The sequence below is a fragment of the Olea europaea genome, unplaced genomic scaffold, assembly GCF_002742605.1.
Source record: "Olea europaea var. sylvestris unplaced genomic scaffold, O_europaea_v1 scaffold2608, whole genome shotgun sequence".
Taxonomy (NCBI): domain Eukaryota; kingdom Viridiplantae; phylum Streptophyta; class Magnoliopsida; order Lamiales; family Oleaceae; genus Olea; species Olea europaea.
In genome coordinates this window covers 59,936-77,200 of record NW_019244400.1, presented here as the reverse complement: position 1 = coordinate 77,200, position 17,265 = coordinate 59,936, and the positions used below count along the sequence as shown (strand labels likewise).

General features: G+C 32.8%; 1 protein-coding gene across 1 annotated transcript; it reads left to right on the top strand.

Annotated features, from left to right (window-relative positions):
- Nucleotides 1–7,925: 7,925 nt before the first annotated feature.
- Nucleotides 7,926–11,278, top strand: LOC111383037 (homeobox protein BEL1 homolog). Its single transcript, XM_023007094.1, has 4 exons — nt 7,926–8,962; nt 9,295–9,677; nt 10,157–10,217; nt 10,391–11,278. The coding sequence occupies exons 1-4, from the start codon at nt 8,171–8,173 to the stop codon at nt 11,024–11,026; spliced, it is 1,872 nt and encodes a 623-aa protein (XP_022862862.1). The 5' UTR covers nt 7,926–8,170; the 3' UTR covers nt 11,027–11,278.
- The last annotated feature ends 5,987 nt before the right edge of the window (nt 11,279–17,265 follow it).

Below are 17,265 nucleotides of genomic sequence, written 5' to 3'. Positions count from 1 at the left end.
GGAAACAATCCGTTGGTAAATACTTTATTCCGATGGTAACATATGGAAAAATGAAAAAGGTTACTCCAAAAACATTTTTAAAAAAAATTGTGAAAAAATGGAAAATACAAAAAATAATAAATAAATTGTGAAAAAATGTAGGGTCTTGGATACATAAATTTTGGGGTCAACAATGAATTTCAATTTTGAAGTATTTTTTTATATTCCAAACACTCATAAATTTTGGAATAAATATTGATAATTTTAAATTGGGAATTTCTTTTTGATATACATTTAAAATTCAGAATTTGAGAATCACGAAATGTAACAATAAATGTTACAAGTGGTGAAATCGATGGTGATGTGCAACAATGAATGTTATATGTTGTTGGCCAGATAGGGATGGCGTATGAATGTTATAGATGGTGGGATTTACAGTGATGGTGGTATAAATTTTAATGTCATCACTAGTGTTAGGAAATAGAATACTTTGTCATTATATCTTTGTTCGTATAAGAGATATATCAAAATGTAAACACAGAAATAAAATAAAATAAAAATTTTCATGGCTGGATTGGAGAATTCGAAGCAATGACTATGTTTTTGAGAGTAATGTTATTTGCACATTTCAGTATACACTCCCCTAACGAGGTGAGAATGTACATATAGCAAAACTCATTTTTTCAATCCTAACCATCGTTACCTAACAAACATAGCAATGTAGGATGGTGTAGATGCTAAGTATTTTGTCATCCTAGTTGCAACTATGTTGTCAAACCAATCTATGCAATAGTTATTTATTTTAATAATCTTACAAGAATCTTATAAATCATATAAATTTTTTAGTAAGACAAATTATTATACATAAAATGCAACTGTTTGCACATTTCTAACGAAATTAACTTTAGACGTTATTCACTTAATATTTAAAGTTGTTAATCAATATAAAAAATTAACAATCAATTATAATCATCCTTTTTACTAATTTAATTACGTTTAAGAATAAGAAAATATTTGTACAGAAATGTTTAACAAATCATTTCATCTCCTATTTGATGACCATTATTTTGAGAAAATGGAATTTTAAATAGTGATTTTTGGAGAATATGTGGTTAAGAAGTATGACATTTTTTTTTTGAGAAGAATAAACAATTATTATAATAATATAATAAATATATATTTTTAAATTTAATACAAATTTGTGTCGGAATTGTTTTCGTAGGAAACTTTCATTGAAAATTTGGAAGGAAAAATAGGAATAGAATTAACGTTGCAAGAATAATGTGGAAATTTACCAATGGAAATAGCAACAGCAAATTCGTTGGTTATTTTTTTATCGGTAAGTAGGATTATGGACATAGAATGCTATGTTCCCGGGTTGGGTTTTGGCCATGCATGATTTTTTTTTTTTTTGGACTTGTTTCTTTTTTAAATTTAGTATTGATTGAACATTTTTTTAGCTAGTCTTACGAGTAAAAAATAACACTTCTACAGAAAAAAGGTGGACATCTTAGGCAGATAATGTAGAGTTGATTGTCTATTTTTCTGTTGGGGCTCGAGGTGGGGTGTTTTCTCCGAGCCCCAAGCTTTAACGGACTGTTTAGAACACTACTTTTTATAGGCCGAAAACATTGTATAACCAATATTAATATATAAACCAAGAAAGAAAATTTCAAAAGTAGATAAACCACAATATAAATTATGTGGTAAAATAGCTAATCATATTTAAAATGCTTCATTTGGAGGCAGAAGGGAAACAACATAGCATAAGACATTGAGGTACCTCCAAGAACTTTGCTGTTGAGGCTACCTACCACACCACGACAAGATAATTTATTTGAATGGTTGCATTATGCAACATAAATTGATGCAATTTGGTAATGATTTGTGTTTATTAGTAGCTTTAAGAATAATATTGAACATCCAATCATACAAACGCTTAGAAATAATATAAATTAAAAATATATATATGATTTAGTTCAAAGAGTTTTTGTTTTTTTCCCTTCAATTATATATATTCCATCTAACTTATTGATGTTAAGATATGTGTAATTGGTTGAATTCTCGGAAATTATACCGAAAATGAAAATTTTACTTTTTTAAAACTAGTTTTCAACTCGTTAGAAAGATAATTTCTTATAAATGATTTAAGAATCAATAAATTCAATGAACTTAGTGTCCATAGTTGTAAATATTAAAAGGTTACTGTCATTTTTTAAAATCTAATTCTAACCTTAGCTCCCTCCAATGAATAGATACTTAATAGAAATCTCATCATGTAAGAAAAAGGAAAAACTGAAAAACATATATATATAGCGAAATCTCACTTCAAAATTTAGTTAAGTGAGTATGAAAAGATTATTCTCTTAATATTTGACTGTCTTGATCAAATTAAGCTATTTAATTGTGCTTAAAATAGTTTTTAGATATCTATTCTTTCAACGTCACTAGTACTTTTCTAACAAGGGTATAAACTTCACTTTATTACTTAAAAGCCTTGTAAGCATATAAATATAGCACAATTTGATCAAGACCCTTTGATTCTATTCCATAATTAGTGTGATGTGATTAATTAGTTGGAGTACATAAGCATCAATAGAATCTTGACAGTCCATTCAAGGACCAAATGGAGTTGGATAGCTTTCTTTGTTACTTATAAACATATTTAGGGATTATAAATTATAGGAAAAATTACAGCAGCATTCCCTAACATTTTCATTTTTTGCAAACTTTACCCTAAACTTTATTTTGTGCTAACGGAGGTTCCTAACCTTTCATAAATATGCACATGAAGTTTATTTGGATGAAAACTGTCTAAAACACTGTTAGTTGATTAGAAAAATCAAGGAATCAACATTCAATAAAACCGTCCAAAACACCGTGCAAAAAGGTATCAACATCCAATAAAATTGTTGCAGAGCAGATGGTTCAAGAAATTTTCTCTGTCAACTAATGGTGTTTTGGACAGTTTTCCGTCCCGGTAGATATCAGGTGCATATTTATGAAAGGTTGGGGACCTTCGCTGACATAAAATGAAAGTTAGAGTAAATTCTGTAAAAAATAAAAATGCTGGGGACCGCTGGTGCAATTTTTTCTATATTATACCAACAAACTAAGATGTCGATGCTGACGGAAGCGTAAAAAAGAAATCTTAAACGCTTATTCAGAATATCAACCTTGATCGTAAGGGTTCGAAGAATAATTCTTTTGTTTTACGGTATTATAAAAATTCAACCAACCCTAAAGGACCTTACAAAAAGCATTTTGTTATTAAACGAAATAATAAAAAAAACTTACCGTAATTAACCACAAAGCCCTAATCGAAATAAAATAAAATAAACTCTATTAAGTTTATTAATACTGCAATCGTTGAGACATTGCTCTTAACTAAATTTACAAATGATCACAGCCTTACACGATCATTCAACTTACATGGCAATTACTAACTGCAATATTAATTAGACATTCACTAGGCAATTAATTATTCCTAACCGTAATCATTAATAAACTCAATTGATTTGCAAAACCGAAATATCATTGGAATTGATTTAATTCCACATATGCATGCAAGCCTTTCAACTTTCTTAGCGGAGCATGGCGACTTCTACTACTCCGATGAATAATGAAACACCTGCAAGAAGATGCTAGGACCATCTTTCCCATTGTACTTCTGGTGTGAGAATTAGTGATGCAGTTTAAGTGGATGATGAATGACTTAACGAACATGAAAGAGAGCCAGAAAAGTATTGTGAAAGGAAAAAAAATTCCCTAATAATTGTCACGTCTTTGAAGTATTTATAAGTGCTTAAAACCATGTAACCGCTAGACCATTTTCATCCATGTGTCTAGTGGTCGACGTCCACTCACTAGACCATTTTCATCCACTTACCTAGTGGTCAACTTCCGCCGACTAAGTGGTTCAAAGGATCGGTGATAATCATCTGGCAATTTTCAATCAATTAGAAGGATGTCCAAGTAGTTGGGAGTCATGGTAGACGATCGAACTTCCTAGTGGTCTGCCACTTAGTGGTCAGTCGATCGATCAATCAATCGTGACAATCGAACGATCATTGTGATATTCAGTCTATCTTGATGAATTAAGTTTATTATAGTGGTAATCTAACAATCATAGTGGTAGTCAGTCGACCGACATGATAATCGATAGGTCATCGAGGTAGTCGGTCAACCATTGCAATAGTCGATCAATTACTTTCGCTTGATTGACCATCATAGTCCACTATTTGTATTACATAGTATCACTTATACAATAACAAAAAGCTCAGTTCCTAAGGATGAGTCACTTGTTGTAATGTTACTGTTTTATTTGATGAATTTGAGATTGTAGAATGGTCCACAAGACAAATGGACCACCTAACCCTACCCTTGTTATCTTTTTCAAACTCTAGGACTGCTTAACCACCTGCTATTTACAAGTTTCAACGAACTTATATTTGACAAAACCCTCCTTTTTTCACCTGAAGTATTTGCACCTCTATATAATCCTACCATTTCTCTTTTAAATGTATCATTTATGTATTATGTATCTCTCTCTGTGTGTATATTATACATATATAAAACAAATATACAAGATAAATACATGTAGGTAAGAGATCGAAGAAATTTTATTTACGAGACATACATGGACTAGAGGTAGGTAAGGTCTAATTTTCAAAAAATAGAATCCAAATGATCAAAAATCATCCTTTTTTATTTTATATGTGTTCATTCTTCATAAATGAAAGAAAGAAAAAATAAGTCGGGTTGGTTTTGACCTGATTTAGTCCTTTCAGACATATAAAGTGTTGAAAAATTAGCTCGAAAATTCAATAAATAAAGAGAATCGGCTCGAATTTGATCTAAGTTGTCAAATCGATTCAAAATGGGACACCCATGCTGGTTTTTATTTAGCCTGCAATTCACGGCAATTTACATAAATAAAATTTTCCGTAAAAAATTCCAAGCAAGAAAATTCAGTGTATATTTTGGGGCTGATGTCTTTTAGTGTATATAAGATAAGGTGTGTATATATTATATAATGGAGGACGGACCACATTCCTTTAAAGAGACAAAAAAATAAAGGTGTATCAATTCAAAGGTCCACACACGTGATTTGCGCGTGACTACATCACCACCATTCCATTTTATAAGAAGAAGAGATTCTATATCCCGCACCTAGTCCTAGTGCCTAAGTGGCGTGATCTAACACGTGCTGATGCTTTAGAATCGAAGATTGATCAATCAAAGCATGACTTGCTTTGAATGTTAGATGATACACATTGGGACACAATTTTCAGTTTAATAGTAGACTTACGAGTGACCTTTAAACTCGGACAAATATATTGTTAGCGTATCTATTAAGAACCGGGCCAAGTAATTAAAGAACGAGAAAATATGAGCAATATGAAAAATAATGGATCACACAATAAACAAGATTTTTAGGAAACTAAAATTGTTTTTACTAAGTGCTTGTTTGGTAGGAATTTTTTTAATTGATTTTTTGATCTACATTAGAGATAAAGTGGATCCTACATGTAAGAGAAGAATTCAAAAATGACGGCTATAATAAAAAAATAACAATCAAAAAATTGATTTTAATTGACTTTTAATCCCTACCAAACATGCTCTAAATTTAATTCTCTCAATCTAAATTTAAACAATTCTCTCAATTTTCTAATGTATACAACAATGATCTAACCGTTATCTTGAGCCCATGAAGAGTCTACACCTCATGAAGTATATATAGGAGCCAAATTTTGGGTTATGAATGAAGTAAAATACAAAAATTGCGGTAAAATCAACTTCTTCCCAAACAGCGACGCTTGCTTCCTATTCTTAATTTTCCTGCTGGCGCATTGGTCTCGCACCCAAATGCTGTTCCAAGCTCCCAAACTTGTTTTTCATCCATTCCAAGGTGCTCCTTCCAATCAAACTGTCAATCCTTAATAAAATTTGATCTCTTATGAAGCTGGACTTCCAAACCAACATTATCTAGGCTTTCTCAATGAATCAAACCTTCAAATCACATGAAATTTGAGTCACAAACATAACAATATCAATAATAAGCATGCCTGATGCCTCTATATCTTGGTAGACCATATAATTGACAATTATTGAGATAAGCGCAAGTGATCTTCCTAACCTACCTAAATGCCTTAGTGCTTGACCAGTATAAAAATTGGGGTCGATTTTGATAGAATATTGTAAATTTTGATTGGATTAAAGTTTATATGAGTTATGACTGAGTTCTTATCAATTTAAACTGATTTGGGAACAAGAAGACAACCTTCCCAGTGCATCTTTTAGGTCTGATACCATTTGACACAAACTGTTCGTGCATAATCTGGATTTTCCAAGACAAGATACCATCATCTTGAGTTAGCCTTCCACCCACATGACCAACAAGCTCGACATAGATGAACACAATACTTTAAGTAGGACACAACGACAATACTTGCACATAATGATATCATTAATGGACATTTAATAGTATAGGTAACGTACAACACATGAAAATCCTATCGGTCCACATGGGTGGGGGAGTTTGCTAGGCATATGATTAAGGGAAGTGCTACATGTACATAATTGTCTACATAGTGGTGTCCATAATTACACATGATATCAGATCCAACCTTTAATTCAAATTTCACACTTGCACATCAACAATCGGATGATTGCCACATCACATTATGAATACCATTATGTGTAAAAATTATGTACAATTAAAATTTTCCTATGACTAATTGCACATAAGCATGCTATCCAAAAATTCAAAAATTAAAAAAAAAAAAAAAAAAAGACCTTTAAACAAGATCAAACACGTCAATAATGAGAAAAGAAAATTGAGATATTTTAAATGTAAATTTCTAAATCCAAAAGTTATTTCACTTTGCAGGTGGTATAAATTCCATTTCGAAAATTTTCTCAAAAAGGGTAAATGTTGTACCTTTTGGCAGTGTATGGAGAAAATTGGAAAAAGAAGATGCTGGTCCCATTTTAGGAGGGAGAGATTGGTGGAGGGCTTTTAATAAGGGGTCGATTTAATTAAAATTAGATGGAAATATTGGACCACCTCATCTCAACCCTACACAAAATTTTGCATCTAATTCCAATCTCTCTCTCACACACAACACACATTCTCTTCTACCCAAAGCTCTGTGTTGAAAGCAAATTTGATCAGAATATCAGCCCCACACTAGTTTGAAACAGTTAAAGGCCATCTGAAAAAGCCTGCAAAAACTAGAGTTTTAACTCCAGCTATAGGGATATTCAACCTATCAGTACTTACACACATATTTTGTATCTATCCATAAGTTTATGATTGTTCCTTCAATGATTTAAAACCAACCCATATTTTAAGTTTTCAAATTCTTGGATGGTTCCAAGTATTATTAATATTATTTTTTGATTGGTGGGAGCACGTAATAATTGAGCAGATTTTGTACGAAGTTTATTTTGTATGTATTTACATTGACTCACATGAACGAGAGAGATCAAATCAAACGATCAAACTATGGGTCATCATCAACCCCTATTTCTCTATCTTCCTTCCTAGATTGGCTTCATGGTTGGGTTATTACGGGCACAAGTGTTAGAAACAAAAACAAGCCTAGCATGTTTCCCTCACGTTATAAAGTTCACTAATTAGTAAATTTAAAAATATTTCTTTTAGTAGATCAATCATGAACAACAAAATCAGATCTTTTAAATAAAAAGGTTCGACCTGAATGTCTCAATTGGGTCGAAACCTTTACAACATCTTCATAATCAATCCATTCAACATTTTCTTAATAATATTGAAAATAATACATCAAATTGAAAACACATAAAAGATCAGGAGAGGCCATACTAAGAATTTGTTACTTTTAAAAAAAATATGTTTACTTTAAATTTAAGTTAATTAACCCCCCCCCCCCCACTCAACCATCCACCCTCGCTCCCAAACCCACCTTAACCTCCACATATGGTTAACACAAACATCTCAACATAGTCCACTCTTTCATATTCATCTCTCTCTTTCTCTCTCTCAAAGAACACCCATATGGATAATTTTTTGTTTGATAGATTGAACTTTGGCTAAGAAGGTTGTTTTTCTGATTTATGGGGTGGGTCTTTCTTGATTCTCAGTAACAGAACCAAGAAAATCCAGATAAAGAAGAAGGTACAAAAACCAGAAGATTTAAGGTCTATACGTATGGCGGATCAAAGTGGTGAAGAGAAAACCGGGGAAATGGTTACATCTACTGGATACTGTTATTCTAATCATGATTATTCAACTGGAAATCCAAATACTCAGACTCATCTGGTTAGTCAGTTGCAACAATTTGAGCATAATTCCGAGATCTACAACTTGACTGCTGGAATGGAAATGATAGGGTTTCCATCAAAGAATCTGCATCAACAAAATGAAAACACCTCAGTTTTGTGGAAGGAGTTCTTCAACAAGCCCGGGGTCGGTCGTGCGTCGTCATCCAAGCCCACATCAACAAGTGAATTCTATAGCCATGATTTAACAGGTATATCTGATACGACAAATGAGAACTTGTTGGATTCTTCATCAGCTTGGAATAATCAGAATAGATTGATGGTGGATGATCCATCTTCGAGGTGTATTTTTCCTGGTGAAGGAAATGAAAGGCGCCTGTCACTCTCTTTGAGTTCATCAAATCCTGGAGGTACTGGGATTCATCAGTCTTTTGATGTTGGACATCAAGATGATTTAAGGTTTGGTCCATCAAGTTCTAGTTCTGTGAATATTCAACAACACTTTCATATTAGGAACTCAAAGTACTTGGCTCCTGCTCAAGATCTTCTTAATGAGTTCTGTAATCTTGGTACAAAACACTCTGTGAATCCATCAAAGCAAAAGATTGAGAAGAACAACGTATTGGATGATGAGAATATCATAAAAAGGCAATCTTTGTATTCTCTTGATCTCCTCGGGTTGCAGAAAAGAAAAACCAAGTTGCTTCAACTCCTAGATGAGGTAGATTTCTTTACTTAATCCATACTATCTTCTTCAGTTAAAAACCATATGAACGGAAAATAATCGAGACACAGTACCAAATATGAATTATAAAGATAAAAGTAAGCTTTATTTCACAATTTTAACTTTTAAGGGTTGTTGATTCACCTAGTTTCTCAGGCTCATCCACTAATGCTCACGTGGCGACAATCCAGCAGTTCCATTTAATTTGGAACCCTCTTTTCTTACAAAAAATATACAATTACTACTTGATTCTGTACATATTTTATGCTATAACTTACAATCTTGTATCACTTTTTTCTTTTCACTGTTATATTCATTGGTATGTGTAGGTGGATAGAAGGTACAAGCACTACTGTGACCAGATGAAGGCTGTGGTATCATCATTTGAAGCAGTGGCTGGAAATGGGGCTGCAACAGTGTATTCTGCCCTAGCTTCAAAGGCCATGTCAAGGCATTTTAGATGTTTAAGAGATGGAATTGTTGGGCAGATTAAGGCCACCATGAAAGCAATGGGTGAAAAGGACACTGCTGCACCGGGCACAACGAAAGGGGAGACACCAAGACTTAGACTTCTTGATCAAACTTTAAGGCAACAAAGTGCATTCCGGCAAATGAACATGATGGAAAGCCATCCATGGAGACCTCAACGAGGATTGCCCGAAAGATCGGTTACTGTTCTTCGTGCTTGGCTTTTCGAGCACTTCCTCCACCCGTAAATTCCTTACCTCTACCTTCAATTCTTGGGTAGTTCCTAACTAATATGGCCAAACAAGCACGAAGTGTTAACATTGAACATATTTAGGTTTATTACGAACTAGATTTCTTGAAAGAACCATTAATGTATTCTCCAAACAAAAAAGAAACTTCCCACTTTCTGTTCTATGTACCAAGGTTTGTGCATGTTTGTCTCGATAACTAGTATGCAGAACGAGCCAATGTTTGTTAGTTTTCCCCACCACTATTAAGAGTCCAATGCTCAATGCCTACAGCAGTATATTTTTCATTTTTTTTCTGGGATATTTTCTTGGCACGTTTTGTAATATTTGTGTGGATTTGATTCTGCTACAACTTCCATAGGTCCCATCTCGTTCCCAGTACTCTCTATAGTCCATTTAAATATAAATTTAATTTTTTTTCTCGTTATGATCGGAAGAAGTAAAAAGTACATGTGAATTTTAATGCAACCCGCAGGTATCCGAGTGATGTAGATAAACACATTTTAGCCCGCCAAACAGGACTCTCAAGAAGCCAGGCAAGTCCTACTCTTCCAAATATTATTTAAATCAAAGCCCATGAATTAATTTATGTAATCAAGAACAGATATTCTTTAAAAACATTTTTGGCATTAAAATATTGAGGATATTTTAATCATGATATTGTTTTCTTGTCAAGGAAGCTAAATGATTTTTTTAATTTGTTGTGCAGGTGTCTAATTGGTTCATCAATGCTAGGGTGAGACTATGGAAACCAATGGTGGAACAAATGTATTTAGAAGAACTAAAAGAACAGGAGGGCATGAATGATGATTCTGTAACCAACCTTGATGATAATCAACTGAATTCTTTGAGAAACATAGACGAAAAGCCGAACCACGATCAACTTGCGAGAATCGATTCCGAGTGTCTCTCTTCAATTGTAAAAAATCCAGAGAAAAATGATAGCAAAAAGAGTAAAACCCTTCAAAATGATCGGCACCAGCACCAGCACCAAAGTTTTGGTAGGGTGGATGACTCATCATTTGGTGCTATGGAATTGGATTTCTCTTACAATCATCATTCAGCAGGTGGGGCCAGCGCGGCTCATGATTACGTCGGCAGCAGTAGTGGCAGTGGCCGTGGCGGCGGCGGTGGTGGTGTGTCATTGACATTGGGATTACACCATGAGAGTGGTGTTGGGGTGAGCTTAGCATTTTCTCCAGCCTCCCAAAACTCACTTTTCTACCCTAGAGATCACATTGAAGATTGTCAAACAGTACAATACTCATTCTTGGATAATGAAAACCAGAATCTGCCATACAGAAATTTGATGGATGCACAACTGCTGCATGATTTGGCTGGATAGTCCCGGATTTTGACGAACTATATTGTGCTATGTTGAAGAGATATCTATCTAATTTGACTAGAATCAAGAGATTACTGAAACTACTCTATGATTTGGCTGGATTAGGATAATTTATCTGCAACTTGGATTAGATATACAATCAAACTAATTTGCTGTAATGGCTGGTAGCTAGTTTTTGGATTGCTTTTTGTTTCTTAATTAATTAGAACAATGTTATTTCAAGGGGTGATATATATCATTGGTTCAATCTCTTGTTTTGCTTCATAAAGTTCTTATAGGTGCGGAAACTGTTTCATTTTGTTAGAAAATATGGTACGACTTATTATTTATGCATGTTTTGGATTTTGAACCACTCAATCTAAAAATCTAAACTATTTGATATGTACGATATTTATATAATACTTAAATTTAAATTTAAATGTGCCCCTCATGTGTATATATGTATTGTTGAGATAAATTTTATAAGTAGTCAATTTTAAAAACTTATTTAAACGGTAATATTTGTGTGGAATTTTGCCTCATATTTTTTACAAAATAATACATCAAAAATTCATAATTTGCGGAAGAGAAAATTATGGTTTAGCTAAATCTTAAAAGAAAGACGCCTTCGAAAATGCAAATAAATACTTAAGTTTAACAAAATTAGCCTTTGAACTAAATTCTTAAAAATTGCAACTTTCAATGAAACCAAACATGTCTACAAAAGAAAGTTACTTAAAGTAACATTTAAACTTTAAACATTTTTGGCTGAGTTTAAAAGTTAAAAGTAAAACAATGTTTCGCCATTTTTGTACACTTAAAATATTAAATTTCCCATGGTTTTTAAGAAAAAGTTAGTTTTCCTTCTGCGACATTTTTATAACTCACGAAAAACTTAGAAAAAGAAAAATATTTTATAATATCAATAAAAATCTATTGGGGGAGGAGGGGGGCAAGACACTCTATCTCTTCATTTGATAGCACAAGCTAACTGATAATGGTATCTGTGGATGTAATTTAAATATAGGTTCCAATTTTGTTAGGGCACATAGGATTTATTATTATTATTATTATTATTTTTTTTTTTTGGTTTCTCATAAAGACAATTTACATTTAGTTGCAAAGTCTGCTAGATTTTCAATCTGAGATTAGGACTGTTCATGTACAAATTACAAAAAATCATTTCATAATTGTGGTCCTTCAATAAAGATAAATCTTTCAGGCCCCAAAGAACTGCTCGCTTTTCACTAGTCAACAATGGAATTGTAATTGCTACCACTTTCCACCATCTAAAGGTTCCTCCGTTAACTTTTGGGAATGAAGCATAAACATTGATGCAAAATTTCGTGCAGCGCGTCGAACATTGCTAAATATTGGCCGAGCCACCTAGTCGATCACTATATTTGAGTTCAAGTCTTGTCATCATCTATTTATAGATTAACTTTTTAACTAGTCAAATTTTAATTTTAATCACACATTGCATTACTTTTATCAAATATTTTAAAAGTTTTTATCAAAAAGTTTTTTTCGACATTGACCAAAAATGTACAAAAAGAAAGAATACGGCCTTTGTATGTAGGTCTTGTCCACGCTCAAAAACCTTAGACTTTTAAATGAATTGGTCTATGATCCCATTTACATTTTTACCCTTATGTACTACATGTCTATTTATAATTAGCTCATTTTTACGAAAGTTGTATCTCAGTATTTACCACTAAATTGATTTAGAAGACTCAAAAAAGCACGCTAAGCATTTTAAGTTTTGCTGTATACTTTCAATGGCATTAGAAAATTACCATTTGAATTAATTGAATGAAATGAAGTAAATAATATATAATTTGGTTTAAAGGTAATATTAAAGGTTGAACCCCAATCCTAAGAGCCCCCACCGTCCCATCCATGGAGCATTGTGAGGGAGGTAAATCGCGGAATACGTCCCAACAGGTCAAGGAACAAGAATTTGCCCGTACACTGGTACCCACAAAAAGTCCAATTCCATATTCAAGAAACGAATCCTCATACTGCAGCTGTCAATAAGGCTGAGACTACCTCACTCCTTTCCTTTGTACTACTGGGTTATGTCTCGGGGGGCGGTTGAAAGATAATATTGAAACTATACAAAGAAATAAGAGTGCTCACAGTCATTATCTGTTTCTATTTAATGCTATTTTTGTTGTTTTCCCCCTACATTTATTGGGTGTAGCACTGTCGAATTATTGCATATAACATGCTATAATAATAATAATAATAATAATAATAATAATAATAATAATAATAATAATGATGATGGTATATAAATTCAAACGATCAGAAGTATATGATTTCAAATGATCAGAAAAATATCCTGGAGAACATTATGGAATTTCTGTTTCGGAGAATATTATGAAATTATTTCCACATGTATGTAGCATCCCCTCAAATTGAAGGCTCCAAGTAGGGAGGGGTTAACAAAACAGCTTTCAATTCGTCAAACAGAATCGGAATCGCAATTTTGTGTGTATTAGTATTGTTATGTTTATGTTCAGAAGGTTTCAATTTAAGCCCCTATCTGGGAGCGATTCTCTCAGATTTTAAGCAATAATTATAACGTTATACACAATAAGTCGGTCCCACTTCAGCCGCAACTAGTTGACACACAAAAAAACTGCCGTCTTATTTTTAATTTGAAATCCCATAATAGCCCTGATTAATAGAATTGAATGCAAAAATAAACTTTTAAACCGTTCAAAATGGTCTAATTGATTTGGTTTGTTTAAAAGATAAAATAGCTTGATTTGGTTTGAGAATAGTTCAAAATCAGTCAAACTCATATTGTATGCACTCTGACGTGAAAAGGGTACTTCACATCAGTGTTTACAATGCTTAGAGACTAACCCAATTATATGGAGCAAAGTTGATACGAAGAAAGGCTACTAGATTTTGTTGCAGTATTCATATTTACTCGTCGAATCAGCACTCCACGAAACAATGTGGCTTGTTAGAAAACCCTTTCACTAATGGATGCTAAGACGATGGAATTGGAGCAACTTGAAATGGCATAACACTGAAGCAAAAATATTGACATGGCCTTTTCCGGAAAATATATTTATTTTGGTTTTGACAGGACTCTTTATAAGCATAACTAAGTTATTGAATGAATTTTCCAAATTGAGATGAATGGAAGATGCCTATTGCGGGTCTGGTCTCTGCTTCCTCACATTTAACGATTAGCAGTGAAGATTTCTTAGGCAGCCGACACTTGTGCTCTGTTGAAATTATTTAGTTGCTGAACAATGTCCCCATTTAAACTGCACACATTTATGTGTACATTAAAGTTCCCAAGTACTCTTTCATATGCTCCCCGTGGTCAAACTGTTTGGAAAGCTTCGAGTGTGCCTGACTGACAAATAGTTTATGGTGCATTTGGTATTTGGTTTGCCGTTTTAATGTAATTTTCAGTTTTCAATTTTGCAAATTACTGAAAACGTGTTTGATCTAATATTTTTGAAAATGCTGTTAAATTTATAGCAGAAAACTCGAAAAGCATTTTTTACGTTTTGAGTATTTTCGGTGAAAATTCTGTAAACACTCAAAACAATGAAAACGGGCGTTTAAATTAGATTTTAATGAATATTTTTTAAAAAATAAAAATATAAAATTCTAAAGAATAAAATTTTAAATTAAAAAAAAAATACAAACTTTGAAAAATAAAAAAATCTGAAAAAATAAAATTCTAAAACTTTCCAGAAAAATAAAAAATAAAAATAGTTCTAGCTTTACATAAAATTCTAAAAACATATTTAAATGAACAAGGGTAAAAACATTCTGAGTCCATGTTATTAATTTTTACTTTGATTATCCGTATTTTTAACTCAATTTATTATTTATTTTTATTTTACTTTTGTAGTTGGAAAAAATATCGTAAAATTCACCAAATTTAAAATGTATATATATTGCTTGATAATTTATAAACATAAAATTTTCTATTTTTACTGAATAATCAAATTTTTTTGGAATAAAATGTTATAAAATAATTTTTAAAAATTTCAAACCAAACGTTTTTTTAGCTTTTTGTTTTGAGAAATAATTTTTCAAAATGACAAACCAAACATGTGTTTAACAATTCAAAAACTAAAATTAAACTCAAAATTCAAAACTGAAAAATAAAACACAAACCAAACGTGCCTTTAGTTTTCTTGATTAGTAGCACTCTTACGAGCCTGACATTTCTTGCCACCAAATGTCTGTTGTGCCTCCTTTTTAGAATTCAGCAAAATTCTCGAATCACGGGGTAATTTAAACTACGAAGTTCCAAGTTTTTGTTGATTCAGATGATGCCGGGTAATTAGATTAGGATTGACAGTTTTATTACACATTCTATTGCTAATGGACACACTATGATATTGGTTCTAGAAGTTTTATTTGGACGAATAAATGTTCTCTCGTACGTGCTGTAACTCCAATTAAAGATGCAAAAGGACCAACAAATGATGTTCAGCCAGCTATACTGAATAGTGATTTTCTCTCTAAAGAAGCAGAAAACATTACTCTTCCTTCAAGTCTATTGGTAAGATTTTCAATTGCTAAGTTCTTGAAAAATCGTGCAGCATGCTGTTGAAACCGATGGCAATCTTGAGGTAATGATATACATTTCATATGATTATTTGTTTTTGACAATGTAATTGTTCATAAAAGAATTTTTCTTAAGATCTTGTCCCATTTAGCTGGATTTGGCATCTAAACACTGTTGCATTTGAAAAGGAGCTGAAATAGAAATATCAGAACGTGAAGTTCAAACTCAGAATCGTTATATTAATGAACGGGGTTGACTGCTGTGCTCTTAGGAGTGTGTCATGTACAATAAAACTAGTTATGGTGGAAGGGATGCTTTTAACATTGTTGATGCTATTAGCCAGAAAGTTGGACTTACATCAGACTTTTCAAAGTCAGACGAAATGCAGAAAAGTTCTCTCTTTATGTCTGCAAAAGTCAGCTCTGCCCCATAAATCATCAAGAAGATCTACTGCTACAAGCGTGGCTGAAATTGAAGATTTTCACAATATGAGACTACTGATCAGAAGAAAGAGGTTCATCCAATTCTTGTATCGATTCTTGATCCATTGTTTGCTCTCCTTGTAAGGAAAATATTAGAGAACAAATTGTAGAAATATATAGTCACCTAAAGAGCTAGGTAGTGCCAGCAGAACTGGAACAGAGCGATGGGGAAAATGATGATGATTGTATCAAGCGGCTGAAGAGATTTGCAGAGAAGTGCTTTGAGATTCTGGTACTTTCCTATGGATAACTTGTGGGGATTCTGAACAAATTTTCCAGAGAATGCAAGAGGGTCTAAATATTATTAAATTCATCTTGGCTTCAAAGTTTGAAACCTTCATCTGAATGTTTTTAATTGATTTATACAATCAATTTCAACTCATTAAGGCAACTTTGCTGACAAATTGCTGGAAGACATTGCTGACGGACTTGGCGAAGATTATGAGGAAGAAAGAAAACTGATCTTATCTTTCTTTATAGGTTCTGAGTTATCTCGTTTACAGTGTTGCCATTGTTTAGTTTGCTACTACACATCTTGTATGCATATTCAGTGAATGCATATTTCCTTTACACAACCTGAATAGTAATACCTGTTGGGAATTGATTTAAACATGCACAGCGGAATTTAACAAACTTCAATTCCCATTCAGGATTCAGCTTTGTATTTAGATAAAAACTGTGATGAGAAATATACCTTTTGTGTGATTTGCAAACTTTTTCGCGTTATTCCTATCCAGCAGCTTGAATCTGCCTCCCACAGCTGTCCAATTGTACAGCCTCCAATGAAATCCACACAAAGAGAAGACAGCAACTGCTAGGGTTTCTTTCTTGTGCTAGCAAGAATAATGAATAATTTAATGGACCTCAAACCCTAACTGCATATATATATATATAAATCCAAACGGACCCGGCCCGGTCCGATCCAATATTTAATTAATCCAATTAATCAAACCCGGTCCATGAATTAATTAATCCAATTAATTAATTCGGGATTATAAATAAGAAATTCAATTAATTAATTTATCCAACGATTGTTAAATTAATCAATTAACAATTTGCAGTCTTCCAATTCTCTTTTGTGTGCGACCCATTAGGTTCCCGACCACGATGCCTAACATCGTGAAATATTATTTTGATCTAATCAAAATCGATAAATTAATACACCCTTTTAATTTATCGTCAATTCACATCCGCCGTCCCTGATTGACATCTAGCAATGTGTCAGG